Source organism: Ascaphus truei, chromosome 1, assembly GCF_040206685.1.
Source record: "Ascaphus truei isolate aAscTru1 chromosome 1, aAscTru1.hap1, whole genome shotgun sequence".
NCBI lineage: Eukaryota > Metazoa > Chordata > Amphibia > Anura > Ascaphidae > Ascaphus > Ascaphus truei.
Window position 1 is genome coordinate 542,779,080 of NC_134483.1, and position 21,048 is coordinate 542,800,127.

At 48.5% G+C, this 21,048-nt stretch overlaps 1 protein-coding gene across 1 annotated transcript in view; it reads left to right on the forward strand.

The window, feature by feature from the left end:
- Positions 1-333: 333 nt before the first annotated feature.
- The window catches only part of LOC142467670 (disintegrin and metalloproteinase domain-containing protein 33-like), a 209,492-nt gene continuing 188,777 nt past the window's right edge, over positions 334-21,048 (forward strand). The window contains exon 1 of the mRNA XM_075573605.1: positions 334-592. Within this exon, the coding sequence (XP_075429720.1) occupies positions 475-592 (118 nt within the window). The 5' untranslated portion in view covers positions 334-474. The remainder of the gene's footprint in view (positions 593-21,048) is intronic.

Sequence of the window (21,048 nt, forward strand, 5' to 3'; positions counted from 1 at the left end):
CGTGCAGATGTGTGAGGAGGGAGGGCACAGTGTGCAGATGTGTGAGGAGGGAGGGAGGGCACAGTGTGCAGATGGGTGAGGAGGGAGGGCACAGTGTGCAGATGTGTGAAGAGGGAGGGAGGGCACAGTGTGCAGAGGTGTGAAGAGGGAGGGAGGGCACAGTGTGCAGATGTGTGAAGAGGGAGGGAGGGCATAGTGTGCAGATGTGTGAAGAGGGAGGGAGGGCACAGTGTGCAGATGTGTGAGGAGGGAGGGCACAGTGTGCAGATGTGTGAAGAGGGAGGGAGGGCACAGTGTGCAGATGTGTGAAGAGGGAGGGAGGGCACAGTGTGCAGATGTGTGAGGAGGGAGGAGAGACCTCAGAGAGAGGAGGGGATGTGGGAGGAGAGTGGAAGCCACTGGAGACCCTGAGACAGCAGAGTATATAGGGTCAGGAAGGAGTGTGAGAGGGGGGAGTGACGGAGAGACCTTGGGATGGGGAGCAGTGGCCGGATTACCAGGCTGCCACTCGCCACCGCCGGGCACTTTTGGACTTGTACCCATCTTATTTTGCTGCTCGTGTTCCCTTCCTGTGTTCCTGTGCGGGCACACGGTGAGTAACATGTCACAGCACACGCTGCCTGACGTGTAAGAGGCACGGTCAGGGAGATTGGGAAGGGGGGCGACGTCACCTCCCTTCCTTGATTGGGGATTGGGGACTTTTATCAGGGAGAAAGTTCACGCGGTGTATTTATTTGTGTTCAGTACCGGGAGGTTCTGTGGATAAGCAGAGCGAGGAGGTCGGTAACGGGTATATCCCGTGTCTCTCTCTGCTGCTCACAGGGATTGTATTGTATTGTATGTCTTTATTTATATAGCTCCATTAGTGTACATAGCGCTTCACAGCAGTAATACACGTGGTAATCAAATAAATAACAGATAATATAAATAACAGATAACCTAACGGGCCCACTTTTTCCAGTCACTTGGCTTTAATAAAAAAAGCAAGCAGGGAGGCACTGCAGAAGTTAGGTTACCATGTGTAAGCGCTTGCCTTTGGGCAGTGCGTGGGAACTGCAGCTGTAAACGGAGTGATATGCACAGGTGTGAAAGCAGGGCTCCTTCTGTATGTATGTATGTATGTATGTAGGTATGTATGTATATATGTATGTTTTTATTTATATAGTACCAACAATGTACGCAGCCCTTTACAAAATAGACATTAGAATACAGGGGGTTATAACACATTAAGTGCATCAGATATAAAAGCACATGTCGGAGAGATAACCCCTGCCTCGGAGAGCTTACAATCTAAGTCGTACCGTATGTTGGGAGACGTACAGAGACAGCGGGGAAGAAATAAGCGCAAGTCACACAATATTAGGGATGATTTGTGTTACTCTCCGCATTAACCCTTTGCACGCTGAAAACAGTCTTACCGGTGTTACTCTCCGCATTAACCCTTTGCACGCTGAAAACATTCTTACCGGTGTTACTCTCCGCATTAACCCTTTGCACGCTGAAAACAGTCTTACCGGTGTTACTCTCCGCATTAACCCTTTGCACGCTGAAAACAGTCTTACCGGTGTTACTCTCCGCATTAACCCTTTGCACGCTGAAAACAGTCTTACGGTGTTACTCTCCGCATTAACCCTTTGCACGCTGAAAACATTCTTACCGGTGTTACTCTCCGCATTAACCCTTTGCACGCTGAAAACATTCTTAAGGGTGTTACTCTCCGCATTAACCCTTTGCACGCTGAAAACATTCTTACCGGTGTTACTCTCCGCATTAACCCTTTGCACGCTGAAAACATTCTTACCGGTGTTACTCTCCGCATTAACCCTTTGCACGCTGAAAACATTCTTACCGGTGTTACTCTCCGCATTAACCCTTTGCACGCTGAAAACAGTCTTACCGGTGTTACTCTCCGCATTAACCCTTTGCACGCTGAAAACATTCTTACCGGTATTACTCTCCGCATTAACCCTTTGCACGCTGAAAACATTCCCACCGGTGTTACTCTCCGCATTAACCCTTTGCACGCTGAAAACATTCTTACCGGTGTTACTCTCCGCATTAACCCTTTGCACGCTGAAAACAGTCTTACCGGTGTTACTCTCCGCATTAACCCTTTGCACGCTGAAAACAGTCTTACCGGTGTTACTCTCCGCATTAACCCTTTGCACGCTGAAAACAGTCTTACCGGTGTTACTCTCCGCATTAACCCTTCGCACGCTGAAAACATTCTTACCGGTGTTACTCTCCGCATTAACCCTTCGCACGCTGAAAATATTTCTACCGGTGTTACTCCCGCATTAACCCTTTGCACGCTGAAAACATTCCTACCGGTGTTACTCTCCGCATTAACCCTTTGCACGCTCGCTGGGTCACTCGTTTCTTTGCTCCCTATCTGTTGGTACTTTAGATTTGTGGGATAGAAAACAATGGCTGCCACCTTTCTCACTTTCTGCCCCACACCTCTGGAATGCTCTTCCCCTCAATACCCGACTAGCCCCCTCGCTATCCACCTTTAAGACCAACCTTAAGACACATCTGCTTAAAGAAGCATATGAGTAGCACTGGATAATCATGGACACATGACACATAAAGCTTGGCCTCCTGCAGACGCACTTACCAGAACTCCCTCCTACTGTCTCTGTACGTTCTCTCTACCTACCAATTAGATTGTAAGCTCCTCGGAGCAGGGACTCCTTCCTTAATGTTACTTTTACAGTATGTCTGAAGCACTTATTCCCATGATGTGTTATTTATATTTGTTATTTATATGACATGTATTACTACTGTGAAGCGCTATGTACATTTTATGGCGCTATACAAATAAAGACATACATACATACACCTCCTCTGTGGTTGTTTTGCTATTCAATGCATAGGCTGTGAGTCGTAAGGAGACATGGAGATAATAATGAGATAACAGGGGCAGGGTGTGTGTGACCTTGTGACTTTCCCGGCTCCTCGGGCAGCGAGAGGTTAATTGCAGTGTTTACTTTTGAAATGGAATCTTTTTGTTTTTTGAGTCACTGCAACTTTAATGGGCAGAGTGTCTGTCTGTGTGTGTGTGTGTGTGTGTGTGTGTGTGTGTGTGTGTGTGTGTGTGTGTGTGTGTGTGTGTGTGTGTGTGTGTGTGTGTGTGTGTGTGTGTGTGTGTGTGTGTGTGTGTGTGTGTGTGTGTCTGTGTGTCTGTGTGTCTGTGTGTGTGTCTGTCTGTGTCTGTCTGTGTGTGTCTGTGTGTGTGTGTGTGTGTGTGTGTGTGTGTGTGTCTATCTGTGTGTGTGTGTGTGTGTGTGTCTGTGTGTATGTGTCTGTGTGTCTGTGTGTGTCTGTGTCTCTGTGTGTGTGTGTCTGTGTGTGTGTCTCTCTCTGTGTGTGTGTGTGTCTGTGTGTGTGTCTGTGTGTGTGTGTGTCTGTGTCTGTCTGTGTGTGTGTGTGTCTGTGTCTGTATCTGTCTCTGTGTGTGTGTGTGTGTCTCTGTGTGTCTGTGTGTGTGTGTGTGTCTCTGTGTCTCTGTGTGTGTGTCTGTGTCTGTGTGTTATAAATATATTTGTGTGTACCACCGCGGAAGAAGAGATCAGTGTATCTCGAAAGCTCGCACAAATAAAAGCATTTCGTTAGCCACAGAACGGTATCATCTATTCAGTGTTGATTGTATATATATATACGTATATGTGTGTGTATATATAGATGCACACACACAATAATGTGTGTTTATGTATATATATTTATTTTATACACGTATACATGTGTGTTTATGTGTATATATATATCTATATCTATATCTATATATATATATATTTATTTTTCCGGTATAAGTAGTGATTACAGCTATTGCACGTTAACCCCTTCAGTGCTCGGGCCTCTGGCAGCAGAGGGTGGATATTCTGTAACGGTTCCTCTTCCTGTGGGAGATCCAGCTAGTGTATCAGTTATAGTGTTTGTGCTGCTGGGTTGTGTGGCTAACAAAGTTACACAAAACAGCGCTGGCCCAGGCAGTGTGAGTCCCACAGGCAGAGAGAGAGAGAGAGAGTCCCACAGGCAGAGAGAGAGTCACACAGGCAGAGAGAGAGAGTCCCACAGGCAGAGAGAGAGAGTCCCACAGGCAGAGAGAGTCCCACAGGCAGAGAGAGAGAGAGAGAGAGAGTCCCACTGGCAGAGAGAGAGAGTCCCACAGGCAGAGAGAGAGAGTCCCACAGGCAGAGAGAGAGAGAGAGTCCCACAGGCAGAGAGAGAGAGAGTCCCACAGGCAGAGAGAGAGAGAGAGTCCCACAGGCAGAGAGAGAGAGAGAGAGAGTCCCACAGGCAGAGAGAGAGAGAGTCCCACAGGCAGAGAGAGAGTCACACAGGCAGAGAGAGAGTCACACAGGCAGAGAGAGAGAGTCCCACAGGCAGAGAGAGAGAGTCCCACAGGCAGAGAGAGAGAGAGTCCCACAGGCAGAGAGAGAGAGAGTCCCACAGGCAGAGAGAGAGTCCCACAGGCAGAGAGAGAGAGTAAAATCAAATCAAATCAGCTTTATTGGCATGACAAAAGAACATTTCAGTATTGCCAAAGCGTGAATAATAGGGGGTGGGGGACAATAATTACACGAATACTAGGGGGTAGGGTATAATGATTGCACGGTATATGGGTAACAGTTTCACACAGGGGTGTGGGGGTTAATGTACGTCTCTCAGCTTGTGGCAGGTGCTGATATAGTGTGCGGCCAGTTCTGCTGTGGTTTCATCTTCTCCCAGGAGGATCGCTATTTTTTGGTTCTCTTCTGTATTATTAAAGTTCTGGATAACAGCAGTGAGTTTCTCTAGGTGGGCACTCCTCACTTCAGAGTATTGTGTGCAACGCAACAGGAAGTGAGTTTCATCTTCTACCTCTCCTAGCTCACATCTTTGGCACAGTCTCATCTCCCGGGGCTTCCAGTTCTGTCTGTGCCTGCCTGTTTCTATTTCCAGGCTGTGGGCACTTATTCTGTACTGGCTCAGGGTCTGTCTCTGTTTTGGGTCTTTTACCTTCAGTAGGTAGGGTGCCACAGGCAGAGAGAGAGAGAGTCCCACAGGCAGAGAGAGAGAGAGAGTCCCACAGGCAGAGAGAGAGAGAGAGAGAGAGAGAGAGAGAGAGAGAGAGTCCCACAGGCAGAGAGAGAGAGAGAGAGAGTCCCACAGGCAGAGAGAGAGAGTCCCACAGGCAGAGAGAGAGAGAGTCCCACAGGCAGAGAGAGAGAGAGTCCCACAGGCAGAGAGAGAGAGAGTCCCACAGGCAGAGAGAGAGAGTCCCATAGGCAGAGAGAGAGATCCCCACAGGCAGAGAGAGAGAGAGTCCCACAGGCAGAGAGAGAGAGAGTCCCACAGCCAGAGAGAGAGAGAGAGAGAGTCCCACAGGCAGAGAGAGGGAGTCCCACAGGCAGAGAGAGTCACACAGGCAGAGAGAGAGAGAGAGTCACACAGGCAGAGAGAGAGAGAGAGAGTCCCACAGGCAGAGAGAGAGTCCCATAGGCAGAGAGAGAGAGTCCCACAGGCAGAGAGAGAAAGTCCCACAGGCAGAGAGAGAGAGAGAGTCCCACAGGCAGAGAGAGAGAGAGAGAGAGAGAGACAGTCCCACACAGAGAGAGAGAGAGAGAGAGAGAGAGAGAGAGAGAGAGAGAGTCCCACAGGCAGAGAGAGAGAGAGAGTCCCACAGGCAGAGAGAGAGAGAGAGAGTCCCACAGGCAGAGATGGAGAGAGAGTCCCACAGGCAGAGAGAGAGAGAGAGAGAGAGAGAGAGAGAGAGAGAGAGTCCCACAAGCAGAGAAAGAGAGAGAGTTTCACAGGGAGAGAGAGTGTCACATACAATATATATATATATATATATATATATATATATATATATATATATCAAATGGAAATATTACTGTGTGCTAATTTGCATGTCTTAGACAGGTCTGCAAAAAGCATTTTCACGATTATCGCCCAGCATACAGTGCTTTCACTGCAGCAAGGTATTCTGGGGAAATTACATGCAAATGAGCACGCAGTGCCACCTTTTGCTTCAAATCCATTTGACATGGTCCCCTATAAGCTTATGCTTGCTGCATTGCACAGCTTTTCAGCATCGCCTGGGTTAAGATGTAGAGCCAGTAAACCTCCCCACAGACAGCTATATATATAAAGTACAACCCTTTTTGAGTGGTAAGAGCAGCACATGCGGTCCTTGAGGTTTGTCACGTTGCTCAGCACAGCAGGGTTATACAAAGCGTCTTTATGGGATTCACGGCCCGTACTGGCCACGTTCTGGCCACGTTCTGGCCACGTCTCCCTTAGGGTCAGCGGCAGTATCTTATCCAGCTTGTTATCTGTGTCACTGGCTTGGGGTCCTTAGAAAGAGCCCGTCTGCGTTACAGTGACCTCTTGTTAACGCTTTCTGTCTGCTATTTATGTTCCTCTGTCTGACTAATGAGGGCCCTATAATTACTGTGCAAACACAAGGGCTAAAATAATCTGTTTGATGACTTGCACACAGTCTTACCACTACAAGACACCAGATAAAGATTGTAAGAAACCTCCACAGCCTTTTATAATGGAAATGGTAATACAGTCGTTTCAAAAAGTGATTTGCAGACTAAATAAAGCTGTTTGTTGTTACTTGGTGTCAGGTATCTCCATTAAACTTATTAAATATGCATCTGTAACTGTAATTAACTCGGTCTCGCTGATTTGGAGTCGGTCTCACTGATTTGGAGTCGGTCTCACTGATTTGGAGTCGGTCTCACTGATTTGGAGTCGGTCTCACTGATTTGGAGTCGGTCTCACTGATTTGGAGTCGGTCTCACTGATTTGGAGTCGGTCTCACTGATTTGGAGTCGGTCTCACTGATTTTTGGAATCAGTAACTTTTTAGACTTAAATGGAGTCTCTTGGATTAGAATCAGCACTTTTCAATGAAAATGCAATTTTTGGTGTCTAGAATCCCAAATCTCTCTGATCTTGTTCCTGTAATGGCTGATAGCTGTGCTGCTCACCCGACAACCCCCTTCCATGCATTTCTAGCACTGGTTCTGGTTCTGGTGTGACGAGGACAATGTTCCTGGAGGGATTTTTAAGAGGTTGGCAGCTGTGGGGTAAATAGAGCTTTGTTCTGTCCCCTCCCCCACAATGATATACCAGCTGATGATTAACAGAGGAATCTGTATATATCTCCTGCGCACATATAGCAAACACCCCCCCCCTCCCAGCCAACTCAGAGTTTAATTCTCTCCCTCCAGATCTTTTATAAAGTTAGACAATTATATGGAGAGGGAACGGCTCAGTGAGTGAAGACACTGACTGGCACTGAGAGTGTGAGGCAGGGGAAGGAGCGGCTCAGTGAGTAAAGACACTGACTGACACTGAGTGTGAGGCAGGAGAAGGAGCGGCTCAGTGAGTAACGACACTGACTGGCACTGAGTGTGAGGCAGGAGAAGGAGCGGCTCAGGGAGTGAAGACACTGACTGACACTGAGTGTGAGGCAGGAGAAGGAGCGGCTCAGGGAGTGAAGACACTGACTGGCACTGAAAGTGTGAGGCAGGAGAAGGAGCGGCTCAGTGAGTAAAGACACTGACTGACACTGAGTGTGAGGCAGGAGAAGGAGCGGCTCAGGGAGTGAAGACACTGACTGGCACTGAGAGTGTGAGGCAGGAGAAGGAGCGGTCAGGGAGTAACGACACTGACTGGCACTGAGTGTGAGGCAGGAGAAGGAGCGGCTCAGGGAGTAACGACACTGACTGGCACTGAGTGTGAGGCAGGAGAAGGAGCGGCTCAGTGAGTGAAGACACTGACTGGCACTGAGTGTGAGGCAGGAGAAGGAGCGGCTCAGGGAGTGAAGACACTGACTGGCACTGAGAGTGTGAGGCAGGAGAAGGAGCGGCTCAGGGAGTGAAGACACTGACTGGCACTGAGTGTGAGGCAGGAGAAGGAGCGGCTCAGGGAGTAACGACACTGACTGGCACTGAGAGTGTGAGGCAGGAGAAGGAGCGGCTCAGGGAGTAAAGACACTGACCGGCACTGAGTGTGAAGCAGGAGAAGGAGCGGCTCAGGGAGTAACGACACTGACTGGCACTGAGTGTGAAGCAGGAGAAGGAGCGGCTCAGGGAGTAAAGACTCTGACTGGCACTGAGAGTGTGAGGCAGGAGAAGGAGCGGCTCAGGGAGTGAAGACACTGACTGGCACTGAGAGTGTGAGGCAGGAGAAGGAGCGGCTCAGGGAGTAAAGACACTGGCACTGAGTGTGAGGCAGGAGAAGGAGCGGCTCAGGGAGTAACGACACTGACTGGCACTGAGTGTGAGGCAGGAGAAGGAGCGGCTCAGTGAGTGAAGACACTGACTGGCACTGAGTGTGAGGCAGGAGAAGGAGCGGCTCAGGGAGTGAAGACTCTGACTGGCACTGAGAGTGTGAGGCAGGAGAAGGAGCGGCTCAGGGAGTGAAGACACTGACTGGCACTGAGTGTGAGGCAGGAGAAGGAGCGGCTCAGGGAGTAACGACACTGACTGGCACTGAGAGTGTGAGGCAGGAGAAGGAGCGGCTCAGGGAGTAAAGACACTGACTGGCACTGAGTGTGAAGCAGGAGAAGGAGCGGCTCAGGGAGTAACGACACTGACTGGCACTGAGTGTGAAGCAGGAGAAGGAGCGGCTCAGGGAGTAAAGACACTGACTGGCACTGAGAGTGAGAGGCAGGAGAAGGAGCGGCTCAGGGAGTGAAGACACTGACTGGCACTGAGTGTGAGGCAGGAGAAGGAGCGGCTCAGTGAGTGAAGACACTGACTGGCACTGAGTGTGAGGCAGGAGAAGGAGCGGCTCAGGGAGTAAAGACACTGACTGGCACTGAGTGTGAGGCAGGAGAAGGAGCGGCTCAGTGAGTAAAGACACTGACTGGCACTGAGTGTGAGGCAGGAGAAGGAGCGGCTCAGTGAGTAAAGACACTGACTGGCACTGAGAGTGTGAGGCAGGAGAAGGAGCGGCTCAGGGAGTAAAGACACTGACTGGCACTGAGAGTGTGAGGCAGGAGAAGGAGCGGCTCAGGGAGTGAAGACACTGACTGGCACTGAGAGTGAGGCAGGAGAGGGAGCGGCTCAGTGAGTGAAGACACTGACTGGCACTGAGAGTGTGAGGCAGGAGAAGGAGCGGCTCAGTGAGTAAAGACACTGACTGGCACTGAGAGTGTGAGGCAGGAGAAGGAGCGGCTCAGTGAGTAAAGACACTGACTGGCACTGAGAGTGTGAGGCAGGAGAAGGAGTGGCTCAGTGAGTAAAGACACTGACTGGCACTGAGAGTGTGAGGCAGGAGAAGGAGCGGCTCAAGGAGTAACGACACTGACTGGCACTGAGAGTGTGAGGCAGGAGAAGGAGCGGCTCAGGGAGTAAAGACACTGACCGGCACTGAGTGTGAAGCAGGAGAAGGAGCGGCTCAGGGAGTAACGACACTGACTGGCACTGAGTGTGAAGCAGGCGAAGGAGCGGCTCAGGGAGTAAAGACTCTGACTGGCACTGAGAGTGTGAGGCAGGAGAAGGAGCGGCTCAGGGAGTGAAGACACTGACTGGCACTGAGAGTGTGAGGCAGGAGAAGGAGCGGCTCAGGGAGTAAAGACACTGGCACTGAGTGTGAGGCAGGAGAAGGAGCGGCTCAGGGAGTAACGACACTGACTGGCACTGAGTGTGAGGCAGGAGAAGGAGCGGCTCAGTGAGTGAAGACACTGACTGGCACTGAGTGTGAGGCAGGAGAAGGAGCGGCTCAGGGAGTGAAGACACTGACTGGCACTGAGAGTGTGAGGCAGGAGAAGGAGCGGCTCAGGGAGTGAAGACACTGACTGGCACTGAGTGTGAGGCAGGAGAAGGAGCGGCTCAGGGAGTAACGACACTGACTGGCACTGAGAGTGTGAGGCAGGAGAAGGAGCGGCTCAGGGAGTAAAGACACTGACTGGCACTGAGAGTGTGAGGCAGGAGAAGGAGCGGCTCAGGGAGTAAAGACACTGACCGGCACTGAGTGTGAAGCAGGAGAAGGAGAGGCTCAGGGAGTAAAGACACTGACTGGCACTGAGAGTGAGAGGCAGGAGAAGGAGCGGCTCAGGGAGTGAAGACACTGACTGGCACTGAGTGTGAGGCAGGAGAAGGAGCGGCTCAGTGAGTGAAGACACTGACTGGCACTGAGTGTGAGGCAGGAGAAGGAGCGGCTCAGGGAGTAAAGACACTGACTGGCACTGAGTGTGAGGCAGGAGAAGGAGCGGCTCAGGGAGTAAAGACACTGACTGGCACTGAGAGTGTGAGGCAGGAGAAGGAGCGGCTCAGGGAGTAAAGACACTGACTGGCACTGAGAGTGTGAGGCAGGAGAAGGAGCTGCTCAGGGAGTGAAGACACTGACTGGCACTGAGAGTGAGGCAGGAGAGGGAGCGGCTCAGTGAGTGAAGACACTGACTGGCACTGAGAGTGTGAGGCAGGAGAAGGAGCGGCTCAGTGAGTAAAGACACTGACTGGCACTGAGAGTGTGAGGCAGGAGAAGGAGCGGCTCAGGGAGTAAAGACACTGACTGGCACTGAGTGTGAGGCAGGAGAAGGAGCGGCTCAGTGAGTAAAGACACTGACTGGCACTGAGAGTGTGAGGCAGGAGAAGGAGCGGCTCAGGGAGTAAAGACACTGACTGGCACTGAGTGTGAGGCAGGAGAAAGAGCGGCTCAGGGAGTAAAGACACTGACTGGCACTGAGAGTGTGAGGCAGGAGAAGGAGCGGCTCAGTGAGTAAAGACACTGACTGGCACTGAGAATGTGAGGCAGGAGAAGGAGCGGCTCAGGGAGTGAAGACACTGACCTTCACTGAGAGTGTGAGGCAGGAGAAGGAGCGGCTCAGGGAGTAAAGACACTGACTGGCACTGAGTGTGAGGCAGGAGAAGGAGCGGCTCAGGGAGTAAAGACACTGACTGGCACTGAGAGTGTGAAGCAGGAGAAGGAGCGGCTCAGGGAGTAAAGACAATGACTGGCACTGAGTGTGAGGCAGGAGAAGGAGCGGCTCAGGGAGTAAAGACACTGACTGGCACTGAGAGTGTGAGGCAGGAGAAGGAGCGGCTCAGTGAGTAAAGACACTGACTGGCACTGAGAGTGTGAGGCAGGAGAAGGAGCGGCTCAGGGAGTAAAGACACTGACTGGCACTGAGTGTGAAGCAGGCGAAGGAGCGGCTCAGGGAGTAAAGACACTGACTGGCACTGAGTGTGAGGCAGGAGAAGGAGCGGCTCAGGGAGTAAAGACACTGACTGGCACTGAGAGTGTGAGGCAGGAGAAGGAGCGGCTCAGGGAGTAAAGACACTGACTAGCACTGAGTGTGAGGCAGGAGAAGGAGGGGCTCAGGGAGTAAAGACACTGACTGACACTGAGTGTGAGGCAGGAGAAGGAGCGGCTCAGGGAGTAAAGACACTGACTGGCACTGAGAGTGTGAGGCAGGAGAAGGAGCGGCTCAGTGAGTGAAGACACTGACTGGCACTGAGTGTGAGGCAGGAGAAGGAGGGGCTCAGGGAGTAAAGACACTGACTGGCACTGAGTGTGAGGCAGGAGAAGGAGCGGCTCAGGGAGTAAAGACACTGACTGGCACTGAGTGTGAGGCAGGAGAAGGAGCGGCTCAGGGAGTAAAGACACTGACTGACACTGAGTGTGAGGCAGGAGAAGGAGGGGCTCAGGGAGTAAAGACACTGACTGACACTGAGTGTGAGGCAGGAGAAGGAGCGGCTCAGGGAGTAAAGACACTGACTGGCACTGAGAGTGTGAGGCAGGAGAAGGAGCGGCTCAGGGAGTAAAAGACACTGACTGGCACTGAGAGTTTGCTGCAGGGTAACCTGGTTCAATTCCCGGTGTCGGCTCCTTGTGACCTTGGGCATGTCACTTTATCTCCCTGTAGGCTCCGCGGGGCAGGGACCTGTGCCTGCAAAATGTCTCTGTAAAGCACTACGTAAAACTGGCAGCGCTATACAAGAACATGCTGTTAATATTATTATTATTATTCTGCACAGCCCCCTATTCTCTGATCCCGTCAAATCCCGGTGCTGAGAAGAGACAAACTTCATTCAGATCAGGGGAAGGCCTATGGGACATGGAAGAAACGTGGGGACTACAGTATATATACATCTGCTGCTGAGAGTAACGTAGGGAAGCACAATGTAAGGGCACATAACATGGCACTTATAAATAATGTCAGCTGGAAATATAGGTCCATCTGCTGGTTTTGTGCCACAGGACTCAACCCTCTCACCACCTTCACTGTAATGGTGAAATATCTATGTCGATATACGGGAAGTTGCAGGCTGAATGGGTGTTCTGAGACTTCTGTCCTTAGGGCATGAGACTGACACATGAAAGGGGGGGGGGGGGGATGACAACAAAATGTGATATATTTTCTTTAATGCAAATAAAATGTTAGTCACTGTGCAGTGGGAGAGTCATGGGAAAGAATCTGAAGTCCCTTTGTGTGTTTGTAATGCCTTATCTCTGTCAATATACTAAGTATTACTGCTGAGAAAGTAATTTAAGCTTGTGTTTTTAAAGATGCAGTCCTTTCTAGTAAAATGACATCATTAATGGGTTTAACCCGATGTTTCCAAACATCACACAACAATAGGCACTGAGCATTTTTATTTAACGTTTGCTTATAAGATGAAATCGTGGGTTAAAGTTCTTGTAGCTGTATTGGTCCTGGAGAAATGTACATTCTGTGTAGGATGGGGATACAATTAGTCACGCCATGCCTCAATCCTTAGATTGTAAAACATTATTCGGTATTACATAAATCATAGAAAAAACATATATATCTTGTCTTACTATGCACAAGACTCACAGTGAGGCCCCTCCAACTTGTCATGTCAGTGAACCTGGTTCTAGAACACTCAGGACAGCTATATATACCCTCCCATCTCCCTATGATGATGTCCCTGGTCACAGGACACACTGGGTAGTGGCTATTCCTTTCTACATAATCATCCTGCATCACATGGTGGGGATGGGAGTAACCAGAGGAATCCCACACAGTTAACCCGTTAAGGCTGTTAACCCCTTATACTAACCAGTAATAACTCTAATGTTGGACACCTTCAGGGTTCCGCATTAAACCTGGAGCTAGAGAGGAGAGTGTACTTTCATGTAATTCTGTGATGTGTAAGTATGAACCACATGTTGTTAACAATTATATGAGGTGAAGCCACACCCCAAGACTTGCTCACAGGAGATCAGGTTCTTACATATTTCTTATATGGTTCAGCTCCGTTCTGGATCTTCGTCTGGATGGACTGGACCCTCTCCCCTCTCCCGATTACATCTCTGACAGGAACAGGGTGAGCTGAGAGTAGAGAACATGATTGATAAGCAACCCCCATTCAAAATCACCTCAGTGCTAATTTTAGGATGAAATCAGGCTTTATAAACAGTCCCTATTCTGTGCAGAAGTGGGTTCAGCTGCATAATAGATAAAACATGCGAGTTACCCCAATAATACCCAAATAAAGGCACATGGCTCAAAAGATAACAGGCCTGCAAAAGATAACATGCCCTGCAAAAGATAACATGCTCTGCAAAAGATAACATGCTCTGCAAAAGATAACATGCTCTGCAAAAGATAGCATGCTCTGCAAAAGATAACATGCCCTGCAAAAGATAACATGCTCTGCAAAAGATAACATGCTCTGCAAAAGATAACATGCTCTGCAAAAGATAACATGCTCTGCAAAAGATAACATGCTCTGCAAAAGATAACATGCTCTGCAAAAGATAACATGCTCTGCAAAAGATAACATGCTCTGCAAAAGATAATATGCCCTGCAAAAGATAACATGCCCTGCAAAAGATAACATGCTCTGCAAAAGATAACATGCCCTGCAAAAGAGCTACAATATGTTGATTTCACAAAATAAAAAAGCGAGAAAAACACAGGAAATGATATATAGAAACACATCATTATTTCATGCTGATTATATCTCGTGTATTTCCCCATTGTATTCATTTCATGTTATATTTTTATTTGTCACATTTTTGTACCAGTAAAAAAAAAAAAGTATTGTGTCCTGGACATTTTGGGTTGGAAATCAAGTGTCACACGTGTGGCACAAGTCAAACTGGGAGCCACTAACAAACGGAAAGAAAAGGGGGGAAGAGAAGCCGAAATGATATACAAATATAAAATGATACATCCCAATAACTCTTACTGAATGTACTGGCTGTTAGATCGGGGTTGGGTATTACCATGTGCTGTTGGATGATACCATTGAGTGGCTGACCCTCTTACCTTCGATGTACCCAGCCATTTGTGGAGCAGGATAATGGGGCCCAGACACTGTATAATCCCGATTCCTATTCAGTGAGTACATGATTCCCTTGCGTTGAGTTAATGATTCCAGCAGAATGTGCACATGATACTATGGAATGTACACCTAAATGTGTACATTACTTCCCCACCGTGAGACACAAAGCTCTGGGAAACCAATGAAAATATCACTTGTGAGCACAGTCACATGTCTCAGACAGGGCTGCAGCCTGCCTTTCCCCATTATCTCCCAGCACGCACTGCTTCCACTGCAGCCAGGGATTCTGGGAAATGACATGCAAATAGCACACAGTCTCATGTAACAGTGCAGCGTTGGAACTCATGTGCTGTCTGGGTCCTGTATGATTGTAGGATCTGTTGGGGAATTTGGGAGGAGCAGTTTGTGGAAGTTACTTGTGTTCTTTGCAACTACCTGGTTCAACATGGAAAAACGGCCCCAACCCCACCCCCTGTCTAAACTCCGTGATGGCATGGCTTGTTCCTCCAGTGCGGGAGGGGTTAAAAAAAAAGAGAGAGAGACAGACAGGCAGACAGAAACAGAGAGAGACAGATATCACCCATTCAATACGTGTCTATCATCAATACACCTCCATCCAGATATCACCCATTAAACGCGCGTCTTCCATCAGTACACCTCCATCCAGATATCACCCATTAAACCTATGTCTGCCATCAGTACACCTCCATCCAGATATCACCCATTAAGCCTATGTCTGCCATCAATACATCCCCATCCACTATCACCCATTAAAGGTGTGTCTCCTATCAGTACACCTCCATCCAGATATCACCCATTAAACCTATGTCTGCCATCAATACATCCCCATCCAGATATCACCCATTAAACGTGTGTCTCCCATCAGTACACCTCCATCCAGATATCACCCACTAAACGCGTCTGCATCAGTACACCTCCATCCAGATATCACCCAATAAACCTATGTCTGCCATCAATACGCCTACATCCAGATATCACCCATTAAACGCGTCTGCCATCAGTACACCTCCATCCAGATATCACCCATTAAACGCGCGTCTCCCATCAGTACACCTCCATCCAGATATCACCCATTAAACGTGTGTCTCCCATCAGTAAACCTCCATCCAGACATCACCCATTAAACGTGTCTCCCATCAGTAAACCTCCATCCAGACATCACCCATTAAACATGTCTCCCATCAATACACCTCCATCCAGATATCACCCATTAAACGTGTCTCCCGTCAATACACCTCCATCCAGATATCACCCATTAAACGTATGTCTCCCGTCAATACACCTCCATCCAGATATCACCCATTAAACGTGTGTTTCCCATCAGTATACCTCCATCCAGATATCACCCATTAAACGTGTGTCTCCCATCCGTACACCTCCATCCAGATATCACCCATTAAACGTGTGTCTCCCATCCGTACACCTCCATCCAGATATCACCCATTAAACGCGCATCTCCCATCAGTACACCTCCATCCAGATATCACCCATTAAACGTGTGTCTGCCATCAGTACACCTCCATCCAGATATCACCCATTAAACGTGTGTCTGCCATCGATACACCTCCATCCAGATATCACCCATTAAACCTATGTCTGCCATCAATACACTTCCATCCAGATATCACCCATTAAACGCGTGCCTGGCATCAGTACACCTCCATCCAGATATCACCCATTAAACCTATGTCTGCAATCAATACACCTCCATCCAGATATCACCCATTAACGCGCGTCTCCCATCAGTACACCTCCATCCAGATATCACCCATTAAACCCGTCTGCCATCAGTACACCTCCATCCAGATATCACCCATTAAACCTATGTCTGCCATCAATACACCTCCATCCAGATATCACCCATTAAACGCGCATCTCCCATCAGTACACCTCCATCCAGATATCACCCATTAAACGTGTGTCTCCCATCCGTACACCTCCATCCAGACATCACCCATTAAATGCGCGTCTCCCATCAGTACACCTCCATCCAGATATCACCCATTAAACGTGTGTCTGCCATCAGTAAACCTCCATCCAGATATCACCCATTAAACGTGTGTCTCCCATCAGTACACCTCCATCCAGATATCACCCATTAAACATGTGTCTGCCATCAATACACCTCCATCCAGATATCACCCATTAAACGTGTCTCCCATCAGTACACCTCCATCCAGATATCACCCATTAAACGTGTGTCTCCTGTCAATACACCTCCATACAGATATCACCCATTAAACGTGTGTCTCCCATCAGTACACCTCCATCCAGATATCACCCATTAAACATGTGTCTCCCATCAGTACACCTCCATCCAGATATCACCCATTAAACGTGTGTCTCCCATCAGTACACCTCCATCCAGATAACACCCATTAAACATGTGTCTCCCATCAGTACACCTCCATCCAGATATCACCCATTAAACGCGTCTCCCATCAGTACACCTCCATCCAGATATCACCCATTAAACGCGTCTCCCATCAATACACCTCCATCCAGATATCACCCATTAAACGTGTGTCTCCCATCAGTACACCTCCATCCAGATATCACCCATTAAACGCGTCTCCCATCAGTACACCTCCATCCAGATATCACCCATTAAACGCGTCTCCCATCAATACACCTCCATCCAGATATCACACATTAAACGCGCATCTCCCATCAGTACACCTCCATCCAGATATCACCCATTAAACGTGTGTCTCCCATCAGTACATCTCCATCCAGATATCACCCATTAAACATGTGTCTGCCATCAGTACATCTCCATCCAGATATCACCCATTAAACGTGTGTCTCCCATCAGTACACCTCCATCCAGATATCACCCATTAAACGTGTGTCTCCCATCAATACACCTCCATCCAGATATCACCCATTAAACGTGTGTCTCCCATCAGTACACCTCCATCCAGATATCACCCATTAAACGTGTGTCTCCCATCAGTACACCTCCGTCCAGATATCACCCATTAAACGTGTGTCTCCCATCAGTACACCTCCATCCAGATATCACCCATTAAACGTGTGTCTCCCATCAGTACACCTCCACCCTAGGAGGGAAGGTTCTGTAAAAAAAAACATAATCATCCAATTCTTTACTTTTTTCTTTTCTTTGAAAATGAAGAAGGATGGATTTATTCAGAGTTATCTCGGTAATGCTGACTGGTTCTGGGTCAGCTGTTTCCTTCACTCTCAGCCAGGCTGGTCCTTTCCCTGCAATTCCATGCCTATAAATCCGCTGTCCTAGGAGAAGGGGAGGCCACGTTCCCTGTGGATGGGTGGATGGATGGGATGCAATTGCCTGGGAAGGGACTGACATCTTCTCCCCCACAGGGAAGACTGGTTCATAGTTTATTCAATAGGGTAATAGCAGGCTGAAGGAGCAGTGACGGTGAAGATACGGGCACTGAGTTGGAAGCAGGGGAACCTGGTTCAAATCATGGTGTCAGCCTTGGGCACCAGCCTTGTGACCTTGGGCAAGTCACTTTATCTCCCTGTGCCTCAGACACCAAAACATAGAGTGTAAGCTCTGCGGGCAGGGAATGGGTCTGTAACATTCCTATTTGCTGCGTACCACGCACTATATTGTAATTGTGAAATGCGTTGTGTCCCATTGGGAGAAAAGCGTTACATGACATAAAGTAATTATTGTTATAACAAAATAGAGGAGAGCTATTGCACATGATCAGCCTCTGAACTTTCTCATTATTCATGTAGTTAACTAATTAAAAGGCTGATTTTCCCATTAATCATGTCCCCGTCCATGGGATGGTCATCAAAATGATACCTGTCGCTGTATCGCATTGGGGATATCTATACGTCATACAGTATCTAAGGACTGTTATTCATTTACTGGTAATATAAAATCACCCTGCGCACCCGGACCAAGTAACTTCCAGACAGAAATGTCACAAATAGAGGTTATCTGTCGGTGCCACATGGAAGTGCCGACAAATATCACGAGATTTAAATAAATCCAGAGCACCCAAGTAATGCAGAGTACAAAAATATACCAACGTTTCGGTTTCTATAAACCTTCATCAGGGGGGAATTCATTTACTGGGCAGGTCACATGATGCTAGGAAGGAAGGTCCATCTAAACTCGTGTCCTCAGCACCTGATCGGAGAAGACTGCACACTCTTCCCAACCCCCTTCCCTGTCACAAGAAGTGAACGATTGGTTGATTTGATAGAGCCCTGTATGGACTTCGAAAAAGAAAAACCAAAAAGGTGCACCAGGGGACAGTAAAAAGTACAAGCACACAATAGCTATTAACCCTTACAGCAAGGTAAGAAATTGTGAATTCTGCAATAGACTGAGCCTGATGGTAAGAGGCTGCAGGGCCCGCGGGGGCTGCATGGGCAGCGGTCCCCAGGAAGTCCGACCACCCTGTACGTCAAATAGCTTGATGACATAGCTTGGATGGGATGTGTTAGTGTGACCTCAACGCGTTTCGCATTGGATGTTTTAGCATGGAGGCTTGTAAAAGCCCCCTCCCCCACCTTGTACAATACTAAACAGGTTACAATTTGCTCTGACCATGGGAAATACATCTGCCAGGAATCCCTTTAAATAACATCAGACCTTACAGACTGTACATTTCTTCCCTCTATGCACAGATCATATTTCAACTTAAATTCCTGTACTGAAACTGCAGTCAGCGCTTCCTCGGAAAGCAAATTCCACGGCGGGAACTTCCACTCACCACTTTGCCACAACATACTGTAGTGCCTGTAGTCAGGGCCCCTTTATCCAACAGGCAAAAGGGGCAGTAGCCCAGGGCCCATCGCCATCAGGGGCCCACCCAGGTACTACTGCCCCAGACTCGGTGAGTCAATGGACCGGTCACCCTAACATGTAGTGCCAGATCCGCAGAGGTGACCTGTCAAGAGGGTACCTGCTGGAGGCCAGTGGAAGAGAGGCTCCCTCTGGCAGGCCCACCTCCATGTCTCTAGCAGCCCCCCCCCCCCCAATCCCCGAGGCTGCAGCTCCCCCCACCCCCTCCAAGCACCCCAGGCCCACACATTTACTCCCAGGCCCATACCTCCTTCTCACACCCCTCTCCCCCATGACAGGACCATACAACAACCCAAGGTCCATATCTACCCCCCACCACATTCATAACTACCTCCCCCCCTCACCTGGTCCAAAATATATTAGTTTAATTATTGTTCCCTTTCTGGCTTAAGGCTCCCTGGGCCCCACTAGTTTATTCTTTGCCCAGAGCCCGCTGGGGCCTGAAAGCGACCCTGCCCGCAGTTTCCTCGTTTCTTTCTTTTGCAGTAAATCCGAAGTGAATGATTGCCGAGTTCCTGCATGAAATCACCATTAGCCTGTCATGTTTCTAACAGTATACAGTATATTCTGAAGCATTGTTGGCTACAGCAGCTGCATCCTGCTCCCCCACACACCCACCCAGCCAGCCCCCCACCTGGGGCCGGTCACAGGCTGCAGTGCTCCCAGCTACACGTTGCATATCATAACAAAGTCTCTTCTGCTTTTCACTTCCTTCCTTCCCGAGGATTAGAATCCTTGCATCATGCAAACTCCTGCCACTGGTGTCAAAACACAGGACACCCAGAGGACCAACCCACCGCATCCATGCACAGCTGCACAAAACAGCCGTCGGAACCATGAGTCCTCACTGTGTGTGTAACTGTAGTTATCTGTCACAAAGGTCAAAGCAATCTTATGCTGTTTTCACTTAAAGAAGAGAGAGACTTTGTATATGTACGGCTGACACTAGTTAACCTATTTAACTCTTCGTGAGACAAATTATTTATGCAAAATTATAAACGAATATATGGAAACATCATTCTTATTTCTATACATCTCACCGCGAGTTACATAGTTACATAGTTACATCGTTACATGTAGATCAGGTTGACAAAAAGACAAATGTCCATCAAGTTTAACCTATGCTAAATTTAGACAACAGATACTTTATCCTATATCTGTACTTCCTTATTGATCCAGAGGAAGGTAAACAAAAACTCCCAGAGTCATATCATCCAATGATATCTCATAAGGGGAAAAATAAATTCCTTCCTGACTCCAAGAATTGGCAATCGGATTAATCCCTGTATCAACATCCTTCCCTTGTATACTTATTTGGTATATCCCTGTGTACCTTTCCTATCTAAAAAGATGTCCAACCTTTTCCTAAAGATAGCTATTGTATCTGCCATCACAGTCTCCATGGGAACGTAAATGACTGAATGAATGCCACATTTTAATTCCCCATTCTGTAAAGAACCCTTTCCTTTGTTGCTGGTGAAATCTCCTTTACTCCAACCTTAAGGGATGACCTTGTGTCATTTGTACTGCCCGTGGGATCAGTACTTCTTTTGAAAGCTCCTTGCATTAATCCCAAAAATATTTGTATATAGTTATCATATCCCCTCTTCTTTGATATTACCAAATCCAGTATTGCCCCTCTCCTGGTTGGTTCCTCAGTAATGCGGGTCATGTAATTGTCTTTTAGCACCCCCCAAAAACCTGCTTCCTTTAATTGTAATGCTGGTCTCATTGCCCCAGTCTCCAGTCTCATTGCTCCAGTAAACTTTACATCAACAAATATACCTAACGTCTTGTAAATCTCCCTAGAAACAGACCCTCGCTCAATATGTCGTTCCCCGGCTGGAAAAGACTTTCGGCCCATTCATTTGTATGGAGCAGCATACTTAATAAGGACATTAGGCCCAGATACACTAAGCTGCACTAGGCCATTTAATTAACCCTGTTATCCCAG